The sequence below is a fragment of the Pristis pectinata genome, chromosome 18 (assembly GCF_009764475.1).
Source record: "Pristis pectinata isolate sPriPec2 chromosome 18, sPriPec2.1.pri, whole genome shotgun sequence".
Taxonomy (NCBI): domain Eukaryota; kingdom Metazoa; phylum Chordata; class Chondrichthyes; order Rhinopristiformes; family Pristidae; genus Pristis; species Pristis pectinata.
The window spans coordinates 9,736,446-9,764,444 of NC_067422.1; the positions used below are offsets into that span (position 1 = coordinate 9,736,446).

The window sequence follows — 27,999 nt, forward strand, 5'->3', positions numbered from 1 at the left end:
TGGTTGACTTTTAATCCCATTTGTTATTGATTTAAAACTTTACAAATCCTAATTTCTCAAATATCTCACTCTGAATAAATCCTTGGTTCCAAAATGTTTTTGTGTCTTCAACCATGATGACAGATATGAAGCATGTATTTAATCTTTCTACCATTTTCACCTTTCCCCTCATATTTTTTCAGTCTTTGCCTGCAAGGGACCCATATTTATGGTTGCTTATCTCTACACTTTACACACCATCAGTAGCTTCAATGTTCCCCAAGCCCTCCCAGTTCGGAACAATGCTGTTATTTTTTTATGCCAATTATACTGTCTCCCTTTTAGTTTGCTTAGCCGTGATGGCACTGTGGCCCATGGAATTTCATTCCAAAGTAATGCATGCTCATTGGGAATTTTGAATTGACCCTAAATGTTTGCCAACACTTATTCAGATAGCAGGTCACAAAGAGCAGACAGACAGACGGTGAGAGAAGCAAAATAAGAGGAGAGAGAATGGGGTTCGGAAGCGGCAAAGTTAACCGTAGAGGGAAGAAGGGTAGGGAGAAGGAAGAGGAGAAAGGGGCATGGCAGGAGAGAATGGGAAAGAGACTGAGTAAGAGAGAAAAAACAGAAGGAAAATGACAGGGGGCATGCACAAACAGAAAAAGGTATATGCAGAGAGTGGTGGGGAAAGAGAGGAGAAGGCAGAGAGGGAGAGAGAGAGAGAGGGAGAGAGATGGTGTGCAGAAACAGATATATACACAGCCGTATACACTACAGTGCAGGAATAGAAGGAGAAAGAGGGAGAGAATTAGAGAGAGGGAGGAAGGGGAAATGCATAGGATAATCTGAGAAAATAGGAAATTAGACAAACAGAAATTCAGAAAGCTTTGTACGCACACATGCATGTACGCATGTGTACACAAATACACAGGGGAGAGAAAGCAAGAGGCAAAGAGAAAGTGAAGCAAAGACAGAGGAGGCAATGAGGAGGAGAGACAAAGAGTTTCATGGAGTGGGTGTGGTAAAGAGACAAGCATGTGTATGAGAGAGGGATGGACTCAGCAAAAAGGATAAGAGGAAGAGATAGAAAGTAAGAGTGAGAAAGAGGGAGGAAAGGGCAGAGAGGTACAATGATAGAGAAAGACAGCGAGAGGGGAAAATGCAGGAAAGAGACCAAAAAATCCAAAAATGAGAAAGAAAAGAGAGAGAGTAAGAGAGGGTTGAGACAGTGGGGTGGGATGGAAAGGAGTAGAGAAGGAGAAAGAGGGAGGGAGATTTCAGGGGCACCAGGGTGAGAGAGACGTCAGGGAGTGACAGAGCGAGAGGGACAGACAGATCAATACACACAGAGTGATTCTTGGGAAGCTGTAGGCTGAGAGTCACAGGTTGAAGTGTTAGTTTAAATCAGACACTTCAGGCTTGTGAATTTTCACTCCTTCATGGGGGAATTCGGTCAGAGGATTCCATCTTTTGATTCTGGGAATTCTGCAGGGAAGGGAGGGTGGGGTGGAGTGGAGATGAGTGGGGGTATTGTCCCGTCTCGCAGCCAAGTGTTCCATCAGTGCCGATTTCTGCCCGTACCCTGCTGAAGTTACAGATTGATGAAACTTTGGAAAATCCCCGCTTTACATGCATCTCTGAAGATTCCAGTTAACAAAACCAGTGGAAAATCCTTTACTATCATTTCCTATGATTCCAAGTAAAGCCTGTGATTTGCCAGCCAAGGACACGACATTTCCCAGATCTCGGAATTGGGAACTTTTCAAGTGCGCTGACCCCAAGATATCTCAGACCACAGACTCCAGTAAAAGTGGTCCCCACGCAGGCCTGAGTCTGTCAGCCTCAAAGTTCAGGGCAAAGTCTGGCCAACCCAATAATTTCCATGAATTCCCAGATACTGGGTTAACCAGAAGAGCTCCATAGGATACTGTGAACAGCATTTGAATAATTAAACAAATATCTGTCATACTTCTCAGTGGGATCATTTTTGGCAATGTAACAACGGGAAAAGTAGATGACGGGCAGCTGGAACCAGGTGTGGGAGGGGGAGAGGGGAGCGTTGGGACAGGTACTGGTGAGTGATAGGTAGAACCGGCTAAGGGAGGGGTGGTGGGTAGATGGAACCTGGTGGGGAAGAGGATAGAGGATGGCAAGGGTGAACCAAGGGAGAAGGAACCCAGGTGGATGGTGTGTGGGTGATGGGCACGTGGAGGCAGCTGTGGCAGGGTGATGAATCTCAACTCAAAGGGTCTCGACCCGAAACGTCAACTGTCCATTTCCCTTCACAGATGCTGCCTGACCTGCTGAGTTCCTCCAGCAGGTTGTCTTTGTTACATATAAGGGTGGAAGTTACTGTTAGTTAAGGCAAAAATTGGAAGATGTTCTTTTGTCCAGCCCAAGGCAGATAATCCTTCTCACCAACATCCTTCCATTTGGATACTGTATTCTATAATTCCAAAGTGCTTTACTGTGTGAATTAAACATTTGAAATCACATCATGAGAATCAAAGCTGCCAGGTTTTGCACAGCCTGCAGACAGCAATGTGATGACAAGCACATAATTTAGTGATGTTGGTGGAGGAGTGAGAATATTGACCTGGAAACTGGGGATAAGAATTGCAAAAAGGATCTTTTACATTTACCGGAGGGAGCAACAGGGTCTCAGTCTAACCCCTCAACTGAAATGCAGCCCCAGGGCAAAGGCCTAGTCCTGATGCAGGGTTTCGACCTGAAACGTCGACAATTCCTTTCCTCCCACAGATACTGCTCGACCTGCTGAGTTCCTCCAGCAGATTGTGTGTTGCTCCAGATTCCAGCATCTGCAGTCTCCTGTGTCTCCACAAACAGAGGCTCATCTGTTCCGCTTTCCAATTGTACTCAATTGTCCAAAAGCCCGGACTGTTGTTCTCCAGTCCCCGAAGAACCAACAACTCTCTGACTGCCGAGAGCACCACCGACTGAAGCCCAAGTCACGTTTTGAGGTTGAAGTCTGAGCATCGCCTGTCCTTTTTGTTTCAGGTGCCCTGACCCTGGCTGGGATCTGCGTATACGTTGCCTACTCAAAGGCTGCCTTTGCCATCGCGAAGCACATTTACGGAGACAAGGTGTTCGACAATGTTCGCATCGGCTTCAGCTGGTCCATGGTCCTAGCCTGCCTCTCTTGTGTCCTGGAGGTCATGTCTGGGGCCTTGTTTCTCCTGGCTGCCAAGCTCACTGCTATGGAGCAACCAGAGCAGTCAGCAGTCATATGAGCTCAATGCTAATGTACAGCAATGCTGTAGATTGTTGTTGTATTGTTATTGTGCCTCAGTCTGTAATAAGCTAAGTTCAGGATACATGTTGCACCCAGCACTGTTTTATTTTCATGCTGTTTTTCTCCCCCTCAAGTGTCAAATCAGAAATTAGCAAGTAACATCAAGACTATTAGAACGGTATCTGTTCAGACCAACTGAGAGATGTTTGAACAGGACTGTACGGTGGGAAATGGGGGAAGTGAACAATTGAGTTCTGAATATGCAGTCAGGACTGGGAGTTGGTCACAAAGGAAATGACAGGGATTTTTCTTTCCCAGAAGGTGGTTCCAGGTGGATGAGGCTGGGAGGATATAGCTAGAACTGCTGGAAATGCTCAGCTGGTCAGGCAGCATCGGTGGAGGGCAAAACTGTTTAAAAGTAAGGGATCGTCCATTTAAGATGAGGCAAATGCTTTTCTCTTAGAAGGTCGTGGGTCTTTGGAACTCTCTTCCTCGAAAGGTGGTGGAAGCAGAACCCTTGGAATATTTTAAGGCAGAGATAGCTAGTAACGGGGGTGCAAGGTTACGGCGTTGAGGTTAGAACCAGATCAGCCATGATCTTGTTGAACGGCAGAGCAGGCTTGAAGGGCTGAATGGCCTACTTCCACTCCTAAGTCATACCCTCGTGTGTAAAACAGAGTTAATGTTTCAGCTTGTTGACTTTTCATCAGTTCAGGGAAAAGTTAGGTAGAGAAAAGTTGGTGGGGGGGTAGGGGTGGAGGAAGGAGAGAACAAATGAGGGAAGTCTGTGATCGGGTGGAAGGAAGGAGAGACTAAGGCACATTAGGACAAGGTGAAAGATACAGAACATAGAGCAGTACAGCACAGGAACAGGCCCTTCAGCCCACAATGGCTGCGCCGAGCATTATGCCAAATTAAATTACTCTCTTCTGCCTGCACATGATCCATATCCTTCCATTCCCTGAATGTTCATGTGTCTATCTAAAGGCTTCTTGAATGCCACCAGTGTAGCAGTTAGCGTAACGCTATTACAGTACCAGCGACCCAGGTTTGATTCCGGCCACTGCCTGTAAGGAGTTTGTATGTTCTCCTCGTGTCTGCGTGGGTTTCCTCCGGGTGCTCCGGTTTCCTCCCACATTCCAAAGACGTACGGGTTAGGAAGTTGTGGGCGTGCTATGTTGGCGCCGGAAGCGTGGTGACACTTGCGGGCTGCCCCCCAGAACACTCTATGCAAAAGATGTATTTCACTGTGTGTTTCGATGTACATGTGACTAATAAAGGTATCTTACATCTTACATAAAAAAAATTGTGGGATCAATAATGCGTCTGGAAGTCTGTAACGTCCCTGGATGGAAAATGAAGTCCTTCGTTAACCTTGTTTTGGGCTTCATTGGAACAGTGTAGGAGGCCAAAAGCAGACATGTCAGGATGGGAGTGGGATGGAGAACTAAAGTGACTAATGACTGGAAGTTGAGGGTCACACCCTCACAGTGAAGGGAAATGTTCCACAGAGAAGCCACCCAATGTGTGATTGGTCTCCCCTCTGTGGAGAAGACCAAGTTGACAGCAGTGGACGGAGAAAATTGTATTGTAAAAAAGTTTAAGTTGCTCCTTCTGGGAAGTGTGTTTGGGACGCTGTGGAGGTTAAAGGTTAGGAGTTGCATTTCTTGTGGTTGCAAGGAAAGGTGTTCTGAGAAGAGGACTTTACTGTCCACATTCCAACAAGGAGTTAACTGAAACTTTGCTTTGTTCCATACTCTTCGACATAAACTTGGAAAGAACAAGCAGCAACAGAAGAAGATTTCTCAAATTGGTTTCTTTCCTCATGGAAAGCTTTGGACATGTAGCCATTATGCCTCAACCAGTATTTCATGCATGTATATAAATGTGAAGTGCATTCTTATAAAGAACCAGAGCTCAGAAAAGTATTTAACTCCCAGCTTTATCATCTAAGGTAGGCAGGGTTGAAGGGAAATCATTTCTGCCGGCTTTTGAGGACTAGATGGCGTGGCCAGGCTCATCGACCTCTGCTCCTTCGTCATGTCCATGTGCCTGGTTGACCAACCATGCTTCATCTGCCCTCTGTGATCCAAGGCCAAACTACCCTTTGCCTTTTGGACACATACTTTGTAAAACTGAACAAGGTTTTCAATACTGCTGTTTGACAAACCCTTAATAAATGCTGCCTGAAACGGGAAGGGCCCTCGGAAGTATACTGCTTATTTGTCCACTTGAAATCCTGGATAGTTTCCTCTTTGTATTCACCAGCTAACTGAAAGGAAAATAAAAAGAGCTGCATCGTCACACAACCGTCTGCCAGAAAATGGGCATCACTTAGACTTGGAAATACCAAAGGAATGAAAAGCACATAAATGGAAAACTCTTCTGCTGGCTGGATCTAAAAACTCTTTCCCCCATCGCCACTGCATGTCATCACCTACGGAGGCTCTTGGTTAAGCAACACCTCAACTCCCATCATGGTTTTCAAATCCCTTCCTATCTCTGGAATTTCTGCCAGACCCATATCTTTCCAAGATCTCTCTAGTCCCACACTTCTGGGCCCTTGTTCATTCCCAAATGTAATCGCACCACCATTGGTGGACATGCCTTTGGCTGACAAGAGCCTAGGCTCTAGACTTCCCTCCCTAAACCTCGCTCAATCTCCACTTCTTCCTTCTTTAAAGATGCTCCTTAAATCTCGCATCTCAGACCAAGCTTTTGTCATTTGCCCTCACATCTCCTCATGTAGGTCAGTATCAACTTTTGTTATAATGTCCCTGTGAAGAGCCTTGGGGCACTTTTTGTGCTAAAGCTGCTATATAAGTGGAGGCAGTTGTTGTTCTGCTCAACAGGTAGGTATCACAGGGTGGTGAAGAAGGCACTTGGCGCTCTAGCCTTCATCAGTCAGGGCACTGAATATAGGAATTGGGACGTTACGATGCAGTTGGTCAAGACGTTGGTGAAACCACACTTGGAGTATCGTGTACAGTTTTGATCCCTCTTTTATAGGGAAGTTGTCATTAAACTGGAAAGAGTGCAGAGAAGATTTACGAGGATGCTGCCAGGACTTGAGGGCCTGAGTTATTGGGAGCAGTTGGGCAGGCTAGGTCTTTATTCCTTGGAATATAGGAGATTGAGGGGTGGCCTAATAGAGGTGTTTAAAATCATGAGTGGTAGAGATACAGTGAATGCACACAGTCTTTTTCCCAGGGAAGGGGAACTAAAACTAGAGGGCATAGGTCTAAGGTGAGAGGCGAAACACTTAAAAGGGACCTGAAGGGCAACTTCTTCACAAGAGGGTGGTGTATATATAGAATGAACTGCCAGAGGAAGTGGTTGAGGCAGGTACAATAACAATGTTTAAAAGACATTCAGATTAGTACACGGACAGGAGGGATATGTGCAAACTGCGGGACTATGGGACTAGCTTGGAGGGCACTGTACTTGGCATGGACAAGTTGGGCCGAAGGGCCTGCTTCCATGCTGTAGTGTGAGAAGTGAGGGATGCTTCATCACTGTGTAACATAGCAGCTCCTAAGCACTATGTACAAGCCATGCTGCCTGTTTTGGAACAAGAGTGGTCTCAATCAATCCAACCAGCATTTATCAAAGGCAGCAGCATCTGACTATAGATGTACAATTATCAGCACTGCAATTACTGAGATAGCACACTGATTAACTCTGACATTCAAATCAAGCATCCCCCTTGGGTTAATGAATGCCTTCTTTTGTTTGTTCTCTGTTGCAATCAGTTGAGGGAAGGTTAAAATGAAGAGCCACCTGGTCAAAACAAAGCAGAGCAGTGGGGAAGTCACAGTGCTGCACTGATATTATTTCTGACCCAAACTTTGCGTGATGGTGTGAACTATTAAGTTAATTTATCCTGAAAAGACGATTGGGATGTGGGTATTCCAGGAAGGTCCAATATTAATGATCTTTCTTAATTTCAAAAATATACTTTATTCATAATATATGTGGTGAATATCTTTGGGACACATCTTTCTCTACGTTCATTGTACCATTAATTCAATGCACTGTCTTTCAATATGTCAACGCAACTCATGTCTCCTCCTTATACAATGGACCCATGAAGCATTGGAGAGGCTGTTACACAGGGCCTGCTCCCTCAATGTCCAGTAGCAGCAGGACCCTGCACTGGGGGTCCTTCCCCACAGAGCATTTACAGTTGCCGGTGAGCCTTCCTTAACTGCCCTTGAGTGGGCTCTCTGGGCGACTCCAGAGGGCAGTTTACAGTCAAAGAGAATGTTGTGTCCCGGGAGTCACACAAGTCACTTTGGGTAAGGACATCACATTTCCTTCTCTGAAGAACATCAGTAAATCAGATGGGTTTTTATAACAAATCTGGAGATTTATGGCTACCAATACTGACACTAAGTTAATTTTTTTCTATTGATTGATTTATTTTATTTAAATTAGCCAGCGTGATGTGGTTTGAATTCAATCTTCCAGATTATTAATTCGGTTTACTAGTCCAATAAAATGACTCCTGCATCGGGGTTCCTGGAAGAGAGAGGCAGGAATGACCACTAATCCCAGCGTTCTGCAAACGCTGCTCGAAATTAAAATATCAAAAGGAGTGTGAGGTTGTTCCAGTGACCCCCTCTCCCGGTCTGAATTTTCTTTCTCAGCTTTGGGAATTGCTTGGTTTCTGTTTTAAATATTCCCTCCTCCAAAATGGTAACAGCCTGTATATAGTTATAATAAAATGGATTAGTCAGATGGTGTACTGACCATACAGGGCAGTAGCATTAACAGTAACAGTGCACCAGGGGCTGATCAAAATGGTGATGTGCGGTGCCCATTTTGAATGAATGGAGGCAAAACGTGGAGGGATTGAATCTGCAACTGCTCCAGATTGTCAGTACACTATACACCATCTGACTAATTCATCTCATTATATAAACTGTTGTTGCCATTTTAATGGAGGAATAAATAATGTGTAGGGATAGCAAGCAGTTCCCAAAGCTGAGAAAGAAACTGTACAGGATGAGCGGTCACTGGAATAAACCTGAGCACCTCCGGGTTAACTTAATGGTTCACATCAGAAGGCATTTGATTGTAATTCCTTTGCTAAAATATTTTAAAGAAGGCTTCAAATGGGGCTTTTGTAAGAGTGTTTAAACCAGGCTTTGAGAGATTTTTATGTACCTTTGTCAGTAATATATTGACTCCTTTTAATTTCTCTTGTATTGCTAAATGGGAGATTTAACATTAAAACAAATTACCAGATATTCAGCACAGAGGAGATGACTCTTTATTCTGCATGACTGCTTCCCTGGGATGTAATGACTCATTGCAAGGACATGGAACACTGCGCTGCTTTGTACACTGTTGCCCTCATAGTGCAGTGATCTTCAGAGTGCAGGCTTTGCTAAAGTAAGGAGTGAGTCTTGAAGTTTATTTCAGGTTTAGTCCTCAAACCTCATGTGTCTTAGAGACCCTTGTAGATTTGAAACTTTTAGATGCTGCCAGCAATTTCAGTCAAGGAGGTAAACAAGCCACACTGTGGAGGCCCCCACTGTATTTGCAGCCTGCTGCTAGGAGAATTTTTGAAATTAAGATCAAGTGAGCTCGCCTGGGCTGCTTCGAAGTTGAAAGATGGAGGCTTGGAAAATGCAGCAGTCTTTGGTAAGTGAGGGGTCTTCATTGGGTGTGGAGTTATGGCAGGGTGGGTAGAATAAAGGAGACTGTTCCAAAAGGGGTGCAGGAGCAGAGGGAGTTGGGGTAGTGGGTGCAAAAGTCATTAAATGTGGCAAGGCAGGGTGAGAAAGTGGTTAATAAGGCACATACAATTTTGGGTTTAGAGCAGATTTATGAAATATTGGTCCAGCCTCAATTGGAGTATTGTGTTCAATTCTGGCCAACTCATTATGGGAAGGATGTGCAGGCAATGGAGAAAGTCCAAAAGAGATTCATGAGAATGGTTAAATAAAACAAAAAAAAACTGGAAATATCAGCGGGTCAGGCTGCATTTGTAGGAAGGGAAACAGAGTTAATGTTTCAGGTCAAAGAGCCTTTGTCACACCGTATTGTTGATTTTTCACTTATGAAAATGGTTCTTGGGATGAGGGGCGACGGTTGCAAGGATGACTGGGGAGGCCGGGACTGTTTTCCTTGGCTAAGAGGAGATCTGATAGAAGCGTATAAAATGATGAGGGTCCTGGACAAGTGGGAAGCTCTTCCTGAGGACGAGAGGTCACAGGTGTAACAGAAAGGGGGGAAGACGTAAGAGTGATGAGGAAAAACTTACCTTATGCAGTGTGTTTGAAATTTGGGGGCAACAATTCTGGGCTTGGACCCGGCTCAGAAGATTTGGTCTTTTGTGATTCCTCAAATATATATAATTTATCTGTAATATATATAATACATAAAATATAACCTTTCACCCTGTTATATTAATTTCCATTCCTTTTCTGTTACCCATCCAGCTCTCGACAACCCTTGCTGCTGCCGGCTGGGGGGGTAAAATGCTTGAGTGAAATGCCGGTTGTCCCTGCAGCTAACAATAGGTTTAAGGTGGAAGCAAGCAGACAGTCCAAACATCTTCACACTGCTCTGATTCTCATTTTTCTGGGCAGAAATCTCTTTAGGCCCAATTTCACACGTCTAGAGATAGAAGTTTGTTCTCCTCTGAGCCCTGGGCCCACTCACATTGCCAAGGTAAGCTGTTCCAGTGGACACTCCACCATATTGCAGAAACACTCTGAACCAACACTCTATTCTGTACCCTAACTTCCACCGAGCCCCATTCAGCCATCACTCCTCTGCTTGCTGGTCTACAGCAACTAGGAGCACACTTAATTTTGTAATTCTCATTCATGTTTTCAAAACCTATCACACCCTTACCCCTCCCTCTGTCTTTATCCTTAAATGACCCCACAAGCCTTTATGCTTCCAGGAATTGAGCTTCTGATTGAGTTTTTTGATGATGCGACCAAGAAAGTCGATGAGGGCAGGGCGATGGACGTGGTTTATATGGACTTCAGTAAGGCCCTTGATAATGTTCCACATGGTAGGCTGCTCTGGAAGGTTAGATCGCATGGAATCCAGGGAGAGCTGGCTAGTTGGGTACACAATTGGCTTGATGGTGGAAAGCAGAGGTTGATGGTGGAAGGTTGTTTCTCGGACTGGAGGCCCGTGACTAGTGGTGTGCCTCAGGGGTCGGTGCTGGGCCCATTGTTGTTTGTCATCTATATCAACGATTTGGATAAGGTACAGGGCATGGGAGTAGGTTTGCAGATGACACTAAAATAGGTGGTGTAGTGGACAAATGAAGAAGGTTATTAAAAATTACAGGGGGATCTTGATCAGCTGAGTAAGTGGGCTGAGGAATGGCAAATGGAGCTTAATTCAGGTAAGTGCGAGGTGTTGCGTTTTGGAAAATCAGATTCAGGTAGGACTTTCACAGTGAATGGCAGGGCCCTGGAGAGTGCTGCAGAGCAGAGGGACATTAGAGTACAAGAATATGGTTCACTGAAAGTGGAGTCACAGGTAGAAAGGGTGGTGAAGAAGGCCTTTAGCATGCTGGCCTTCATAAGTTGTCACGAACCAGCAACAAAAGAAACACACTGAGCATGATTCAGTGTTAAAAACTATTTTATTAATCACTACTTATGATCATACGTAAAATAAAAGTTAAAAAAAAATGTTAGTATGTTAGAATTCAAGAATGTTAAACCTCGAACGTTAACCCCAAAACTAAACTCTTCGTGTGTGTGTGTGTGACAAAGTCCAAAACTCCCAGTTCCAGAATGGTTCTTAAAGTTCAGTTCCGCAAGCCATAAGGTGAAACATGAGCAAGGGCTTCTTCAACAACCACCGTTGTCTGAAGATAAGATGTAGATGTAGAAAAACATAGAGAGAGTACATACGAAATCCAAATGTTCCACGATGGAACCCAAACGACACTTCAGTGTTTACTCGGTAGTGACTTCCTCACCCCGAAAGCATCCGAACCGTGGTCGTCCACACACAAATACCTGTTTCCTTCTACAGGTCAGCAACAAAGTGAACTCCACCGGATTACTTCCAACTTCCATACATGGATTTCAGTGGCAAACACAGTTATTGTTTCTCATCCAACGATAGAGAAAACAAGCAGGCTGGTGTCTCTCTCCCTTCTCTCTCTCTCTCCTTCTTCTTCTGACTTCTTCAACAACGTCATTACGTCCTTTATCTTCTATTGACGTAAGCACGCCCCACACACACATACACACACACTCCCTATCTTAAAGGGACTTTCACTGAGTCCGTAACAGTCAAGACATTGAGTATAAAAGTTTAGAGGTCATGGTGCGGTTGTACAGGATGCTGGTGAGGCTGCACTGGGAGTATTGTGTTCATTTTTGGTCACCCCGCTATAGGAAAGATGTTATTAAACTGGAGAGAGCACAGAAAAGATTTACAAGCATGTTGCAGGACTTGAGGGACTGAGTTATACGGAGACACTGGGCAGGCTAGGACTTTTTTCCTTGGAGCATCGGAGACTGAGAGGTGACCTTACAGAGGTGTACAAAATCATGAGGGGCATAGATAGGGTGAATGTACCCAGTCTTTTTCCCAGGGTTGGGGAATCAAGAACTAGAGGGCATAGGTTTAAGGTGAGAGGGGAAGGATTTAATAGGAACCTGAGGGGGCAACTATTTTACACAAAGTGCGGTAACTATGTGGAATGAGCTGCCAGAGGAAGTGGTTGAGGCAGGTACAATAACAACTTTTAAAAGACATTTGGAGAGGTACATGGATTGGAAAGGTTTAAAAGGTTATGAGCCAAACACAGGCAAATGGGACTAGCTTAGATGGGGGCATCTTGGTCAGCATGGACCAGTTGGGCTGAAGGGCCTGTTTCCATGCTTTATGACTCTATGAACATAATTACCCAACCACTGGCAACCATACCGTCAGTTGTCTTGACTCTAAACTCAAGCAATTCCCTCCCTCAACATTCCTGCTTCTTTCCTCCTTTTTAAAATCATTCCTTAAAGCCTCTCTCTCTCACTGTCCTAATATCTCCTCTCGCAGCACAATCTCAATGTTTTTAACAACAATCTTATTAAGCACCTTGTGATGTTTTGCTATGTTATGGCATTATATGGGTAAAAGCTGTTGCAAGTGAGAGCTCAATTTCTACAATTCAACAGGAAAGTCCTTTTTAAATTTTCTTTTTAATTATCTTTGGTACCAACTTGTTTAAACCAACATTATTTTACAACTCAATGTCAAACTTGATGGATAGTTCACGGTAATGGTTGGCATTCAAGTAATATTATAAACCCATGTGAAGCGTTAATGTTATTAAATTATTACCTGGGGCCAACTTCTCCCTCGGCATTCCCTCAGGATTGAAGATAACTTACTTCCACTCTGGCTTTATGGGTTCTGATGTGACTGATGAGACCCAGGTGGGATCCGCTGACTCTTCCACAGATGGGGCAGGAGGTATCTGGCAGGGCGAGTAGGTGGTTTGTGAGGTTGGTTGAGGAACATTAACTGCTGCTTTCCTGCATTTGCTGTGATCTGCTGATGTTGAGTGTTATGACAACGAGGGATGCACATATACGATATCCACTTCCCCAGGGCAGCGAATGCCACCATTGACAGTAACACCCATGTTCCCAGACTAAATTTTACTAATATTAAATAATGGATTGAGTCAGTGACAGTCTCTTGTTTACTCTCAGTAGACAAAACAATCAGAAGCTGTTACAAAGCATGTCTTATAGGCTCAGTGAACATAGAACATTACAGCACAGTATAGGCTCTTCGGCCCACAATGTTGTGCCGACATTTTATCCTGCTCTAAGATCTATCTAATCCTTCCCTCTCATATAGCCCCCCATTTCTCTATCATTCATGTGTCTATCTAAGAGTCTCTTAAATCTAAGAGTGAACTAGGGCTTTTCTCTTTGGAGAGAAGGAAGATGAGAGGTGACTTGATAGAGGTGCACAAGATGATAAGAGGCATAGATCAAGTGGACAGTCAGAGACTTTTTCCCAGGGCTACAATGGCTAACACGAGGGGACATAATTTTAAGGTGATTGGAGGAAGGTATAAGGGGGATGTCAGGGGTAAGCTTTTTACACAGGGAGTGGTGAGTGTGTGGAACACACTGCCGGCAGAGGTTGTGGGGGCAGGTACATTAGGGACATTTAAGAGACTCTTAGATAGACACATGAATGATAGCGAAATGGAGGGCTATGTGGGAGGGAAGGGTTAGAAAGATATTAGAGCAGGATAAAATGTCGGCACAACATCATGGACCGAAGGGCCTGTACTGTGCTGTAATGTTCAATGTTCTATTAGAGTGATCATTGGTGACCATCGGAGATATCCTGAAGGATGGAATGAGACTGAGTGCCTTTGGGACCTCAGCAACAGGACTTGGGATTTTCAGACACTTGATATGAACAGGTTCCTTCATTTACTTAAACTTTTCCTCCTGGTGGGGCCTACCTGCAGAGTAGTCTGTTGGGATATAAAGGTAAACCTTGGCCTCAGCATGAGACCTGACCATTGCCGTAAAAATCATAATTTCAACCTAGCTGTAGCTTTAACAAATCTGAATGTAATTTTAAGAGGTGGTTGCAGAAGAAAGATCTGCTTCTGCTTGTAAAGTACTGAGCCGGGCCCACGTGACCCAGCCAGGCCTGAGACCGAGGGCAGAGTCTGAAAATGCACCTGACCCGACGGCACCAGATGTATTGTGAGTGCCAGGTGGTTGGATCGGGGAGCAGGCTCTGTTCCAGCAGTGCCTTGCGCAGAGATGTGTGCAGGCTATGGAATGCTTCCCGAAACTCCTGATCATGCTCCCCCGTGAATCCTCAAGCGCTCCCATAAAAATGCAACCTGGGAACCCTGGAGAATATTGATGCAGCCTGGGGAATCCTGGAAAACGCTGATGCCATCAGGAGGTCCCCAAGAATGCTTACCCACTGAAACAGTGGCTCTTAACCTGTGGGTTACTTTCCTGCCACTGAGGCCTGAGTGCTAAGACTGAGGTTGCCGGGAGTCTACGAACCACCCCACCCCAGCTCTGTGTCATGTTATTTGTACAATTAGTGGTAAATGAGTCATTGAACATGTGAAAGACACCAATTGATGTGGTCGGTCACCAGGAACGGGACTGAACCCCATTGTAGTCTTACATACGATATGTCTTGAAGGCAGTGAGACAATTTTTTAAGGTTCCCCACAGAGAAGTTTAGAACCCTCGCACCATAGTACAGACCCTCTTGTCAGAGTCCACTGAACCCAGTTTGAAAAATGAAGGTTTAATAGAGATTTTAATTACAATTTCTTGTGCTGATTACGTCAGTGATTCCTTCATATACTTACACATTTTAATATGATCCAGCTTTTGCACAGAAATTGCAGTCTTGTTCATTTTACACTGCAATCCTCAGCAACAGCTGCCGTTGTACACTGTGCCAGACTCCATGACTAGAACTAAGATATTGCACTCATTCCCATAGACGGAGCACACGAAGTGTGGCAGGTTGGGTTTACTGTTGCTCCAGTTTCCTGATCACAAACTGCAGTTTCCCCAAGGCCAGGTTGGTGTCCTCCTCTGAAACATCCAGGTGCCACACAGCACGCAGTGTGTGTCCATGGATTGGGAGCATTAGCACTTGCACACCGTGTCCCATCACAGATACTTCCTCCTCGGTCACTTCCGCCATCTTGTTGCAGAACTCCTCGGGCGAGATCCTGGAGTTGTTGATTGTAAACAGTAGGATATTTGTCTCCACGGCGTCGACATCAACCTCACAGAAGGGTGTGGCGTACATCTTAATACCTGAAATCAAGATAGGCCAATCAAGTACTGTGGTGCAGTGAGGACCTTAGCAAAAGGAATACTGGAACAGGAGAGACCATTTTGCCCTTTAAACCAGTCGGGGGCAGCACGGCTTCAAGGTTCTTCAGGGATTGGTCCCACTGTTTTCTTAATGTTTATTAAAGATTTAGATTTTGGTGTACAAGGCACAATTTCCAAAGCTTGGAGGTGTAATGTGTTATGAGAAGGTCAGTAATAGATTCTGAGGAGATGTAGGCAGATTGGTGGAAAAGGTGGATAGGTGGCAGGTGAAATTTGATACCAAGAAATGTAAAATATTTACAATTGATAGGAAGAATGAGAAGAGGCAAAATAAGTCAAAGGGTACAACTCTTAGAAGGGTACAAGAAGAGAGAGATCTGGGGTATGTGTGCATAGATCATTTTAAGTGGCAGGGTAGGTTAAAAAAAGCATATGGGGTCCTGGGGGTTAAATAGAGTTCAATAGACTGAAGTCACAATAAAACACTGGTACGGCTTCAAGTGGAGGCCGTACACCAACGCACAATGGTCATCAGTGCCTACATCCCATTTCTGGAAGCTTTGGATGAAACCAAGGAGGGCTTTTGTTCTGCCTCTGAAATATTCCTGGTCTTCATCCCTGAGGGAACCAGGCTGATCCTTCTGGGTGACTTCAATGCTAGACCAGTGGAGGTGCAACCCTCTGGCAAGGTGTGACTGGTGAGGAAGGAGAAGGGAAGACTGACTGTAATGGGATCCTTCTCCTGACAAAGTGCTTGGAGCTCCGTCTTGCTATGATCAACACCCAAATATCCCAAACCCTGTGATCCCCTTCAACCGTTTGGATTACAGTTTACGTTGCTATAGTAGCTATTCAAATCCAACCACAGAGAGTAGCGCAGGTTTAAAGATCTGGTCAGCAGGTTATCTCTTTTTACTATCTAAAGATCAGACTATATAGTTATTCCATTTGCTGATCTTTTGTCTCTGGCAAAGTTCAGCACGTTGACCAATACCTTGATCATATTATCACTCACACTCAATCCAAGTGTCCTATAACCAGGGTCCTGCTGGAACAAATGACTTGCCCACCAGGGAACCAGCTGTCAGGCCTCCATTTTATGCCTCCGACATCCATTTAATGACTGAGGCCTCCAATTGACTCTACTGGCCTCAGGGTTCCATCGGACTCCTCGGCTGTGTGGGGACTGCTCTGGCGCTGTCAGCCTGTGCCCAGTGGCAGGGCTGCTGTCTCTCATGGCATCAGGTGAAGGTCACTTTCTGCAACCCCAATGCAGTCTGAGCAGTGAGAGGACCTCTGCAAGAGGGGTGGGATGCCCAGTAATCCACCTTACCAATGCTATGGCTGTGTGCGATGAAACACTGGGCATACACGGGGTGGGTACATTATAAATGATGCGGAGCTGTAAACATAAATGCTAAAGACACATTTTAAAAGGAATATAGTTATAAAGGTTGGGTCAACAAGCAATCTGTTGGAGGAACTCAGCAGGTCGAGCAGCATCTGTGAGAGGAAAGGAATTGTCGATGTTTCGGTTTGAAACCCTGCATCAGGACTGAGGGTGCAGGGGGAGATGGCCGGTATAAAGAGGAGAGGGGGAGTGGTGAGAGAGGAGTCCGAGGCGATTGGTGGACTGAGGAGGGGTGTGAGATGACAGACAGACAGAAGATACAGGAGCCTGAGGGCACGTACCACCAGACTTAAGGACAGCTTCTACCCCACAGTGATAAGACTATTGAACGGTTCCCTTATACGATGAGATGGACTCTGACCTCATGATCTACCTTGTTGTGACCTTGCACCTTATTGCATTGCACTTTCTCTGTAGCTGTGACACTTTACTCTGTACTGTTATTGTTTTTACCTGTACTACCTCAATGCACTCTGTACTAACCCAATGTAACTGCACTGTGTAATGAATTGACCTGTATGATCGGTTCTGTACCCGACAAGTTTTTCACTGTACCTCGGTACAAGTGACAATAATAAACCCATACCAGTACCAACCCCCTTATTTCCTCTTACACCCCTCCTCCATCTGCCAATTATCTCAGACTACTTTCTCACCACTCCCCTTCTCCTCTTTATACCGGCCGTCTCCCCTCTGCACCCTCAGTCCTGAATTCAGTTCTGAATTTTTCCATTGCTTGGAAAAATAGGGGGCTATGTGGGAGGGAAGGGTTAGAGCAGGATAAAATGTTGGCACAACATTGTGGGCCGAAGGGCCTGTACTGCGCTGTAGTGTTCTATGTTCTCCTCTTTATACTGGCCGTCTCCCTTCTCCACTCTCAGGGTTTCGACCTGAAACGTCGGCAATTTCTCTCCCCCCCACAGATGCTGCTCGACCCGCTGAGTTCCTCCAGCAGATGGTTTGTTGCTCCTGATTCCAGCATCTGCAGTCTCTGGTGTCTACAAAGGTAGGGTACCTTGAGCAAATTTCCTGGTGTTTCTGTGGTCTTCCTCGAGCCTTTCCACCATGTCTGATATGGAGATGAGCCCGGCTGCAGCCAGCACCCCCGCCTGCCTCATGCCTCCGCCAAGCACCTTACGCAGTCGCAGAGCCTGCTCAATGAAATCCTTGCGCCCACCAATGATGGAGCCAACTGGAGCTCCTAGACCCTGGGGAATCCAAGACAACAGAATCCAGTGAGAGCCAGTCACATGGTGCAGGGCACTGGCTTTGCATCTCCAGACTGCTGTTTAAGGTATCTTTCTTAGTCACATGTACATCGAAACACACAGTGAAATGCATCTTTTGCGTAGAGTGTTCTGGGGGCAGCCCGCAAGTGTCGCCACGTTTCTGGCGACAACATATCATGCCCACAACTTCCTAACCCGTACGTCTTTGGAATGTGGGAGGAAACCGGAGCACCCGGAGGAAACCCATGCAGACAGGGGGAGAACGTACAAACTCTTTACAGACAGTGGCTGGAATTGAACCCGGGTCGCTGGCGCTGTAAAGTGTTACGCTAACCACTACACTACCGTACAGTGTTAGGTCTGGACACTGACGCCTGGACAATCACACCGCTCAGGAGTATTAGAAAAATTACCCGTAATCACACCTGGAATGTTGTGCGTTGTTCTGGTCACCGTACTGTAGGAGGGATGTGATTAAGTGGGAAAGGCTGCAGAAAAGATTCCCAAGGAAGTTGCCGGGACTGGAGGGCTTGAGTTATGAGGAGAGACTGGATAGGCTGGGACTGTTTTCCCTGGAGCAAAGGAGGCTGAGGGGTGACCTTATGGATGTATATAAAATCATGAGGGGCAGAGATAAGGTGGATGGTCACAGTCTTTCCTCCAGGGTAGGGGAGGCTAAAACCAGAGGGCATAGGTTTACGATGAGAGGGGAAAGATGTAAAGCAGACCTGAGATGCAAGATTTTCACACAGAGGGTGGTGGGTACGTGGAACAAGCTGCCAGTGGAGGTGGTATAGGTGGGTACAATTACAATATTTAGAAGACATTTGGACAGGTTCTTGGGAAGGAAAGGTTCAGAGGGATATGGGTCATACGCAGGAAAATGGGACTAGTTTAGGGAGGCACCATGGTTGTCACGGACGGGTTGTGCTGAAGGGCCTGTTTCCGTGCTGTATAACTTTATGACTCGATCACACCTCTGGTCACAGGAACCGGAAACAATCCCCGGCAGCACTCAAGGGTGTTAAAACCCTGGAACAATTACCTGTACCACCCAGTGGTGTAAGAAACTGGAAACAAATCTGCTGGAGCACCCAAGGGTGCTTGAAACTGGGAACAAATCTGCTGGAGCACCCAAGGTGCTTGAAACTGGGAACAAAGCCCCTGGAGCACCCAAGGGTGCTTGAAACTGGGACCAATTCCCCTAGAGCACTCAAGGGTGTTCGAAACGGGTGCTTGAAACTGGGAACAATTGCTCAAAGCAGAACAATGTAAGAATGCAGCTCCTAAAGGTATTTGAAAATGGGAACAATTTCTCTTGGTGCCCAAGGATGTAAGAAACTGTGAAGAATCCCCGAGGGCACCCAAGGGTGTCAGAAACTGGGCACAGTCACCTACTGCAGTGTTAGAGAATCACGATAACCAGAGCAGGGAGGGTCACTGCTCACTAACAGAGCTCTCTGTTCCAATTTTATTTCCTGCTCAACCTTGGTATCACTTCACCATTTTCCCGTTCTAATATCTGTCCAACCCCATTTGTGGATGTTAAACCCTGTGTCTCAATCTTCGTCTACTTTTAGATTCTCCTACCCTGGGAAAAACTGTGACCATTCACCTTATTCGTGCCTCTCATGATTTTATAAGCCTCTTTAAGATTTTATAAACTCTGCCTCCTTCGCTCAGGAGAAAACAGTCCCAGCCTATCCAGCCTTCCCTCATAACTTAAGCCCTCCAGTCCCGGCAACATCCTTGTAAATCTTTTCTGGACCCTCTGGAGCACTGTGGAAGCTCAGTCATTGGGCATATTTAAAGCAGAGGTTGGTAGGTTCTTGACTGGTAATGGGGTTAAAGGTTACTGGGAGAATGGGGTTGAGAAAAAAAATCAGCCATGATTGAATAGCAGAGCAGACTCAATGGGCCAAATGGCCTAATTCTGCTCCTATATCTTATGGTCTCTAGCTTAATCACATCCTTCCTATAGTATGGATGCTTTATCCATTGACAGCAAAGAAGGTTGGACAAATTTGGATAGTTTTCCCTGCAGTGTCGGAGGCTGAGGGGTGACTTGATAGAAATATATAAAATTAAGAGAGGTACAGGTATGGTAGATAGTCAGAGTTTGTTTCCCAGGGTGGAAGTGTCAAATACTAGCTTTAAGATGCGAGGGGGAAAGTTTAACGGAGATTTATGTGGCAAGTTTTTTTACACAGAGTGTGATAGGTGCCTGGAACGTGCTGCCAGGGGAGGTGGTGGAAGCAGGTATGATCTAAGAGGCATTTAGACGGACACAGGAACAGGCAGGGAATGGAGGGATATGGACTACATGCAAACAGATATGCAGTTTAAATTGGCATCATGGGCAGCACAGGGCTGAAGAGTGCTGCCCTGTTCCATGTTCTTTGCTAATCCAACAGGAAAATGTTCCTTCTAAAGATAATCCTGAGTGGAAAACCACAGCCTGCAGTCAGGAAAAAAACAATCACACCGTACCTTCATCTGCACCCACATTAGCCCTCTCTGGGTTGGGAAGAAGGGCCTCCATGTTAAGATGGAAAAAATATCTACCCCGAATTTCCCTTGGATTCACCTCCCTTTCCTTAGTAAAAGGTTTCCCGTCAATTGCAAGCCCACTGACTCACTCGGCCGCGCAGGCCTTGCTTCCTGCCTCCCTCTCCCTGTTCTCGGGATCTTACCTTGGACAGGCACATGCACACGGAGTCACAGTGCTGGAGGATCTCAGAGGCTTGGACACCCAGAGCAATGGCTGCGTTCATCAGACGGGCTCCATCCATGTGGATTGGCAGACTATAGGTGTCAGCCAGGTCTCGTACCTTCAATGTAAGCAGAGGGGGGGGGGGGGGGTAAAGGAGGGTGGAGGGGTTTGCAGACATCTAACAAGGTGACATGAGGAATCACAGCATCAACAGTGCAACACACTGCCAGTGTCCTGATGCTCAATGGTTGTGGACATACCCACAGACCAGAGGGTTTCCAATGCCCCAGCATTGATTTGGAGCCTCTAGGAGTTAAGTACTAATCTCCCTGGCAATGACACAGGTGATAAATTGCAGGGACATCACCAAAACTTTAAAAACATTTTCTTTTGAACCTTCTTCACGTCAGTTGTAATAATATTGGAGCTGGGGAAAAAATTGGCTATTTGACTGGGTTGGGCAGGAGGTGGTGTAGTGGAACCTCTGGGGTTGTATCCACCCAGAGCTGGCAGCTTTAGCAGACACAAGTCCCCAGGTTGGGTTGGTCACCAAGCCCAGCAGTACTGGCACCTCTTGGCCCCTGCACCTACCATGGTGACTGGGGTTTTAGTAATAGTTGTTGAGGCTAAAGGTGTGTGGAGAGCAGTAGAACAGAGAAGCAGCTGCCTCACAGCTCCAACGATCCAAGTTCAATCCTGGTGTCCGTGTGGAGTTTGCGCATTCTCCCTATGACTGCATGGATTTCCTCCCGTGGTCCAGTTTCCTCCCATATCCCAAAGACGTGCGGGTAGGTAGATTAATTGGCCACAGTAAATTGCTCCTGGTGTGTGGTAGAATCTGGGGGTTGTTGATGGGAATGTGGGAGAATAAAATGGGGAGAAGGTAGGATTGACGTGAATGGGTGCTTGGTGTTCAGCATGGACTCAGTTGGACGAAGGGCCTGTTTCTGTGCTGTAATTCTCTATGAGCATTGCACAAGTTGGGGCTCCTCAACCAATAGTGTCTTCCCTGAGCAATCTCCTCGGTCAATGCGAGCAGGATACCTGACAATCTCTCCGACCAGTGGGACACGGGAGAGCAGGCCAAGCTGTCTGACAGGAGGCCACCTGGTCTCTGAGTCCACACTGGTCTTTCATCTGAAAGACAAGTTGCAAGAAATGGATTTGCACTTCACAGCCTTGGATTATCCCAGAGTACTACATGTCCAATGAAGCACTCCTGAACTGAACTCACTACTGTCACAGGAACTGTCACAGTTAATTTGCACTCCTGTAAATAGCAATTGATAGAGACCAGATAACCTGTGTTTCTGATGCTGAATGAGGGATATTGTCAGCTCTGTTTTGAAATAGAGCCATGGGATTTATTTACATCCACTTGGGAGGGCAACTGAAAAACAGCACAGTACTCCTTCAGCACTGCACAGTAGTATCTGCCTGGACCTTTTGTGTTACAAAAAGGTTATCTGACCATTATCATGCTGCTGTTTGTGGGAGCTTGCTGTATGCATTTTTGGTTGCTCCTGTTTCCCATTACAATAGTGACCAAACTTACAAAGTGTGCTTCATTGTATGGTGGGCCGAAGGGCCTGTATTGTGCTGTTGTGCTGTATTGTCTGTAAAGCGCTTTGTAATGAACCACTTTGGAATGAAAGAAATGCATTGGTTGTAGAGATTGTTTTTACACTTGAATAATTCACTGGTCATTACCGTGCGGTGTAGGACTGGAATCACACTGGGGTGGTCTGTCAGGTCCCAGTGAGCTGGTCATCGAGTCAATCAGTGAGCCAGTCATGGTTTTATGTTCATTTTCCAGGACGATTCCTCAAACAACTATATTCGATCTGAATCCACAATCTCTCAGTTACAAGTACAGAGCATTTGTGCTCCAACTGTTAGCAAATTAAAATTGGTGTTGTGAGGACACTGATGATTTTTTTTTGAAGTTCCTGGATTTAAATCAATGTCCACCAGCCGAGGATCTGTTGTGAGCCTGCAGTGGAAGCAGTGAGCCTGCGTGCCTCTGTCTTCATTCAGCAAGGGGCAATGGCTCACACAGAGGGCCAAGTCCTACCCTCCCAGTGGTGCTGCCTACACTAGTCTGGATTAAAGCTGGTCTTGGTAGTTTAAACCCGGTGTTCCCTCACCTCTTGGAGAAAGGAAAGTGGTAGGACTCGCCCTCCTTTCACATTCTGGGTGTTCTCCAGACAAATAAGACTAGTCCGGGTGATGTGTGGGTCGGGGTAATCACGGCGTATGTTTGCTTCCACTTCATTCAGATCAAAAGTCCCATCTGGAAGATTCTTTATAACACTTGAATAAATTCCTGCAATCTGAAAAAGAAGATGCAACTGCATTTAGTGTTGATGTGTTGCTAAGCCACCTCCCTGGATACCAGTGGCAAAGAGCCAACACACACCCAATGGGTTGAATGGCTATCATCTGTGGTGTTTCGATCCATGATTCTAGCTCTGCAAATGGGGAGGATTTGCTGTCAGCTGAGGAGGCAGACAAATACAACAGCAAGGGAGAGACACTGGAAATTAAAAGAAAAATAGTAGTACTGAAATGTAATGTAACACCACCAGAGGGCAGCAAGCACACAGCAACAGTAATGCTTGCATGTTGCGGGACGAATGTGGCAGGAATTCACCTACACAATACATCAGGCCTACTTATCAATTTTTAATTTGATGTAATAATTTTCCTTGTCAAAAGCAATGACATGAAACAGTTTGGATAAATGGAATTGTGTAGCGAGGTTCTATCACATGGTTACCAGGTACAACTTGATGCAGGATTGACACACAAGCCTTTTTGGCTCTCGGCATGGTGTTTGTCCTTGAGTAGATTTGTATAACAAGATCAGACCTTAACTTGTTTGAGTTGTAAGGGGGGGGGGGGCGGGGTGGGGAATGGCAGATCTGGGCTGATTGACCTTGCCATCTGTAATCATCTTGTGCAGTGGAAAAACAACACTCAAAGCAAAATATACAAGAAACATCAGAAAGGTTCCAGACCAGGATGTCGGGAACCTTCCTGGAGTCTCTGCTCACTCAGCTCCAACTCTGCAGGACTTCACTTGGCCACCGCTTCTCCTGGTCTTGCTGTGGCCAAACTGGCTGCCACCTGTCCTGTGATACAAAGGTAGCTAAACTATAAACTCAAACGTCTGTAGCAGGCATTGGGAGGTTGCGAGGTTGTGGAAGGTGCTATGTAAATGCAAGGTCTTTCTCACAGGATGGCCGTTTGCAGGTGACACAAGAAAGACCTTGCATTTATGTAGATGGCAAGGAGGATTATCATAGGCTATAGCATGATACATCACCAATAGCCTGTCCTGGTCAAATACATCACCAATAGCCTGTCCTGGTCAAATCACGTAGATGTCACGGCAAAGAAAGCTCACCAGCGCCTCTACTTCCTCAGGATGCTAAAGTAATTTGGTATGTTCCCTTTGACACTCACCAACTTTTATCGATGCACCATAGAAAGCGTCCTATCTGGATGCATTACAGCTTGGTACAGCAACTGCTCTGTCCAGGACCACAAAAAACCACAGAGAGTTGTGGACACAGCCCAGCGCGTCACGGAAACCAGCCTCCTCTCCTTGGACTCTTTGGTGAAGCAGCCGGCATAATCAAAGACCCCACCCACCTGGGTCATTCTCTCTTCTCTCCTCTCCCATCAGGCAGAAGATACAGGAGCCTGAGGGCACGTACCACCAGGCTCAAGGACAGCTTCTTTTCGCTACTGGTATTGTTTTTACCTGTACTACCTCAAATGCAGTCTGTACTAATGCAATGTAAATGCAATGTAACTGCAATGTAACAGGAATTGACCCGTACGATCGGTATGCAAGATAAAGTTTTTCACTGTACCTTGGTACAAGTGACGATAATAAACCAGTACCAGTAATGATTGCTGGAAAGTTAGGTGAAGCAATGGCAGATGGGATTTAATCCTGAAGCTGTGAAGTGATGCATTTTGGAAGGTCAAATAAGGGTAGAACATACACATTAAATGGTAGGGCTCTAGAAGGTGTTGATAACTGAGGGACCTTGAGGTACATGGCCAATGATTTGTGAAAGTGACAGCACAGGTAGATAGGGTGATGAAGAAGGGAAATGGGATGTGGCCTTCATCAGCCATGGCAGAGATTATAACAGCAGGGACGTCATGTTACAACTTAACAAAACACTGGTTAGGCCACACTTGGAGTACTAACTGGTGTGCAGTTCTATTTGCCACACTATAGGAAGGATGTGATTGCACTAGAGATTCACTAGGATTTGCTTGGGTTGGAGCATTTCAGCTATAAGGAGAGACTGGCTGAGCTGGGTTTGTTTTCCCTGGAGTGGAGGGGCTGAGGGATGACCTGACAGAGGTAGATAACATTATGAGGGGAGCAGATAGGGTAGATAGTATCTAAAAGAAGAGGGCACAGGTATAAAGGGTGGGGTTTTAGAGGATATAAAAGCCTGAAGGCACGTACCACTAGGCTCAAGGACAGCTTCTACCCCGCAGTTATAAGACTACCGGTCTCCTAGAACGATAAAATGGACTCTTGACCTCACGATCTACCTCGTCATGACCTTGCACCTTATTATCTGCATACACTGCACTTTCTCTGTAACTGTAACACTTTATTCTGCATTCTGTTATTGCTTTTCCCTTGTACTACCTCAATGCACGAATGTGATGAAATGATCTGTATGGGTAGCATGCAAAACAAAATTTTTCACTGTACCTCAGTACATGTGACAATAATAATTTACCAATTTAATTTAGATCAAGCACACAATCACACTTCTTAACTTACGTATATCTAACGCTGCTCAGGTTTACTCTAAAACAGTCAAGGAGATAATGCAGTGATAAGTGTTAGGCTTAATGTAAAGCATTTATGCTTATGCTCTCTGTCTGGACATGAGGTGAGCAGTTGGTGTACTGTACCTGTGCGCTGCCTCCTTGTTCAAAGAGATGGATGTGTGCCTGATCACCAACAATGAGCTCTGCTCCCCTCTCCCGGCAATGACACATAACTGCAAAGGAAAGAGGAGACATTGTTTAAAGTTGTGAGATGTCCCAGTAAGTCAATGCTGGCCTGTGGGAACCAGTAAACTGAGACATGAACAAAAGTAAAGCTTAGAAAGATATGAGGTAAACCCAGACATATTTCTAAACTGACTTACTTTAAACATGAACCAGACACTCTGTAATAGCCACAGTTAGAGGGATTGTTTCTGAACAGTTTTGGGAAGTGTTAATGGCTATCCAGAGCTGCAGCAGAGAAGTTTATTGAAGATATCTATGTAAAAGTGTGTGACGTTATCCCATCTCGTTTGCATGTGTCTTCAGGTACCTTCAGCCAGATAGGATGGTCACCTTCACACTTCACAAGAAACAAAGGTCTTCCTCTATCTGGTCTTAGACATGTTAAGGGGGCTGAGGTCCCAGCCCTTTCCTCACCCCTGCCCAATCTGCAGGGCTCCCTTGATCTTGGGGCAGCGGTGGTCAGCAATGGCGCTCACTGAGTCAGAAGCATAAAAGTATAACTTTTGCAGCAATAAAAATGTGATAGCCATTTATATGTAATTCTAGCCGATCAAGTGTGTTAGGAAAAAATTGCTTGCTGCCAGGTCTGACAGAGTCATACATCAAACAGGAGGTGAGCACAGTCATTCTGTGTATAAAATAGTATAGAAATAGCTATGACCATTCTTTCACCTGCCCTGGGTCAAAATCTGTGAAATTTTTATCTAGCATCACCATGGCAGCATTATCAAGGTGGGGACAGAACAGGAAGTTCTCTGGGCACTGGAAGATGGACAATACATGTGTCCTTGTTGGTGATGCCCACTTCCAAAGAGGTAAACAGAAAACAAGGTATTTATTGGGCATCTTGTACTGAAGAGTGATCCGAAATGCTCCTTTCAGGAGCAGTGTCTGCTTTTTAAATAAGATACACACCCACTTATTCTGCAAAATCCGATCAAATAACTACATTTACACATAAACTCTATTGATCCACCCTCCACAATGCTATGTGAATTCTAGTTTCTGTAAAGTTGGTGTATGCAGACGAACCACATTATTTTGCTTCTTGGTGGCTTATTTTACACAATAACTATAGGAAGCATACATAAAACATAGAAAAATAGGAACAGGAGTAGGTCATTCAGCCTTGGAGCCTGCTCCACCGTTCTATTAGAGCTGATCAACCAAATTCATTCCCCTGTTCCAGATTTCTCCCCAAAAACCTTGATCCCTCTAGCCCAAGGAACAGTACTTAACTCCTTCTTGAATATATCCAATGATTTGGCTTCAACTGCAGAGAAATCCACAGGTTTCCCACTCTCTGGGAGAAGCCATTTCTCCTCATGTCAGTCTTAAATAGCTTACCCTTATCCTTAGACTGGCCCCTGGTCCCGGATTCCCCTACCTTTGAGAACATCCTTCCTACACCCAGTCAGTCTAACTCTGTGAGAATTTTGTAGATTCTTATGAGGTCCCTCATTGTATTCCCTCATATAAATCATTAATGTATATTGTGATTACCTGGGGTACAAGGATTGATCCCTCTAGTACCCCAGTATCCACGCCTGCCTATGGATAAAGCCCTTTTATCTTCACTCTTTACTTTCTGTGGGGTAACCAGTTCCCTATCCATGTCAGTACTTTACCACTAATCCATGTGCTTAATTTTGCATGCTAATCTCCTATGTGGGACCTTTCGAAAGCAAACACACTACATCTGCTGCTTCTCTCTCATCTGTTCTGCTAGTTACATCCACAAAAGATTTTCCTTTCGATAATCCACGTTGACAGATTTGGACAAAGTCTGTCTTCTCCTGCGCTCTGCCATTGCCTTTTATAATGAACTCGAGTATTTTCCCCCACAACTGATCTCAGGCTAACTGGTCTATAAGTCTTCTCCCTTCCATCTTTTGTAAATAGTGGGATTACATTAGCTAATCTCCAATCCTTTGGAACTGTTCCAGAATCCAAAGTATGTTGCAAAATCACCACCAAGGCATCCACTACTTCTAGGGCCTGTTCTTCAATTTCTCTGGGATCCAGACTGTCGGACCCTGGAGATTAAAATGTTCTTAAACTTAAACTATTGTCAACATTGGGAGTTATCCTACATTGTTGGATTTCTCCACCATATGGAACATGAGGATAATGCGTGTCCCAGATTCTTCTTTACTTATTCATCCTTTCTGTCACAATAGTTTATTGCAAAATCTCAGAATTTACAGATTAATTGGGCAGCAGCATACCAGACATACTATGCCATCGATGTTAAAAGATTACTTGCAATATCTACTAACAAGGTTCTTAAGTGTCTGCCATTCCTATTAAGTGAACCTTTGCACAACCCTTCAGATGTGTTCCCTCTATATAACCAGACATATTCTCTGCCAGCGACTGGGATAAAATGATGATTAGGAAATTTGCATTTTGTTTCTATGTTATAGATGAAAACATAGGAGCAATGGGTCATTTAGTCCTCTGAACCTGTTCCGCCATTCATGACCTGCCCTCCGCCTCAATACCATACCCTCCCT

At 45.3% G+C, this 27,999-nt stretch overlaps 2 protein-coding genes across 4 annotated transcripts in view; one reads left to right on the forward strand and one right to left on the reverse strand.

Annotated features, from left to right (window-relative positions):
- LOC127580112 (transmembrane protein 235-like) overlaps positions 1-3,233 on the forward strand; it is a 54,395-nt gene extending 51,162 nt beyond the window's left edge. Inside the window, exon 5 of the mRNA XM_052033325.1 lies at positions 3,001-3,233. Within this exon, the coding sequence (XP_051889285.1) occupies positions 3,001-3,233 (233 nt within the window). The remainder of the gene's footprint in view (positions 1-3,000) is intronic.
- A 7,686-nt stretch (positions 3,234-10,919) lies between these two features.
- Positions 10,920-27,999, reverse strand: part of tha1 (threonine aldolase 1) — an 85,951-nt gene continuing 68,871 nt past the window's right edge. For 2 of the 3 annotated variants that reach the window (XM_052033156.1, XM_052033157.1), the window contains exons 4-8: positions 25,382-25,470; positions 22,573-22,758; positions 20,406-20,543; positions 17,499-17,691; positions 14,512-15,051 (exon numbers count right to left, since the gene is read on the reverse strand). In XM_052033156.1, the coding sequence (XP_051889116.1) occupies positions 14,759-15,051; positions 17,499-17,691; positions 20,406-20,543; positions 22,573-22,758; positions 25,382-25,470 (899 nt within the window). In that variant the 3' untranslated portion in view covers positions 14,512-14,758. Of the gene's footprint in view, positions 12,699-14,511; positions 15,052-17,498; positions 17,692-20,405; positions 20,544-22,572; positions 22,759-25,381; positions 25,471-27,999 lie in introns of those variants that run through there. The other variant, XR_007957767.1, reaches the window with a different exon arrangement.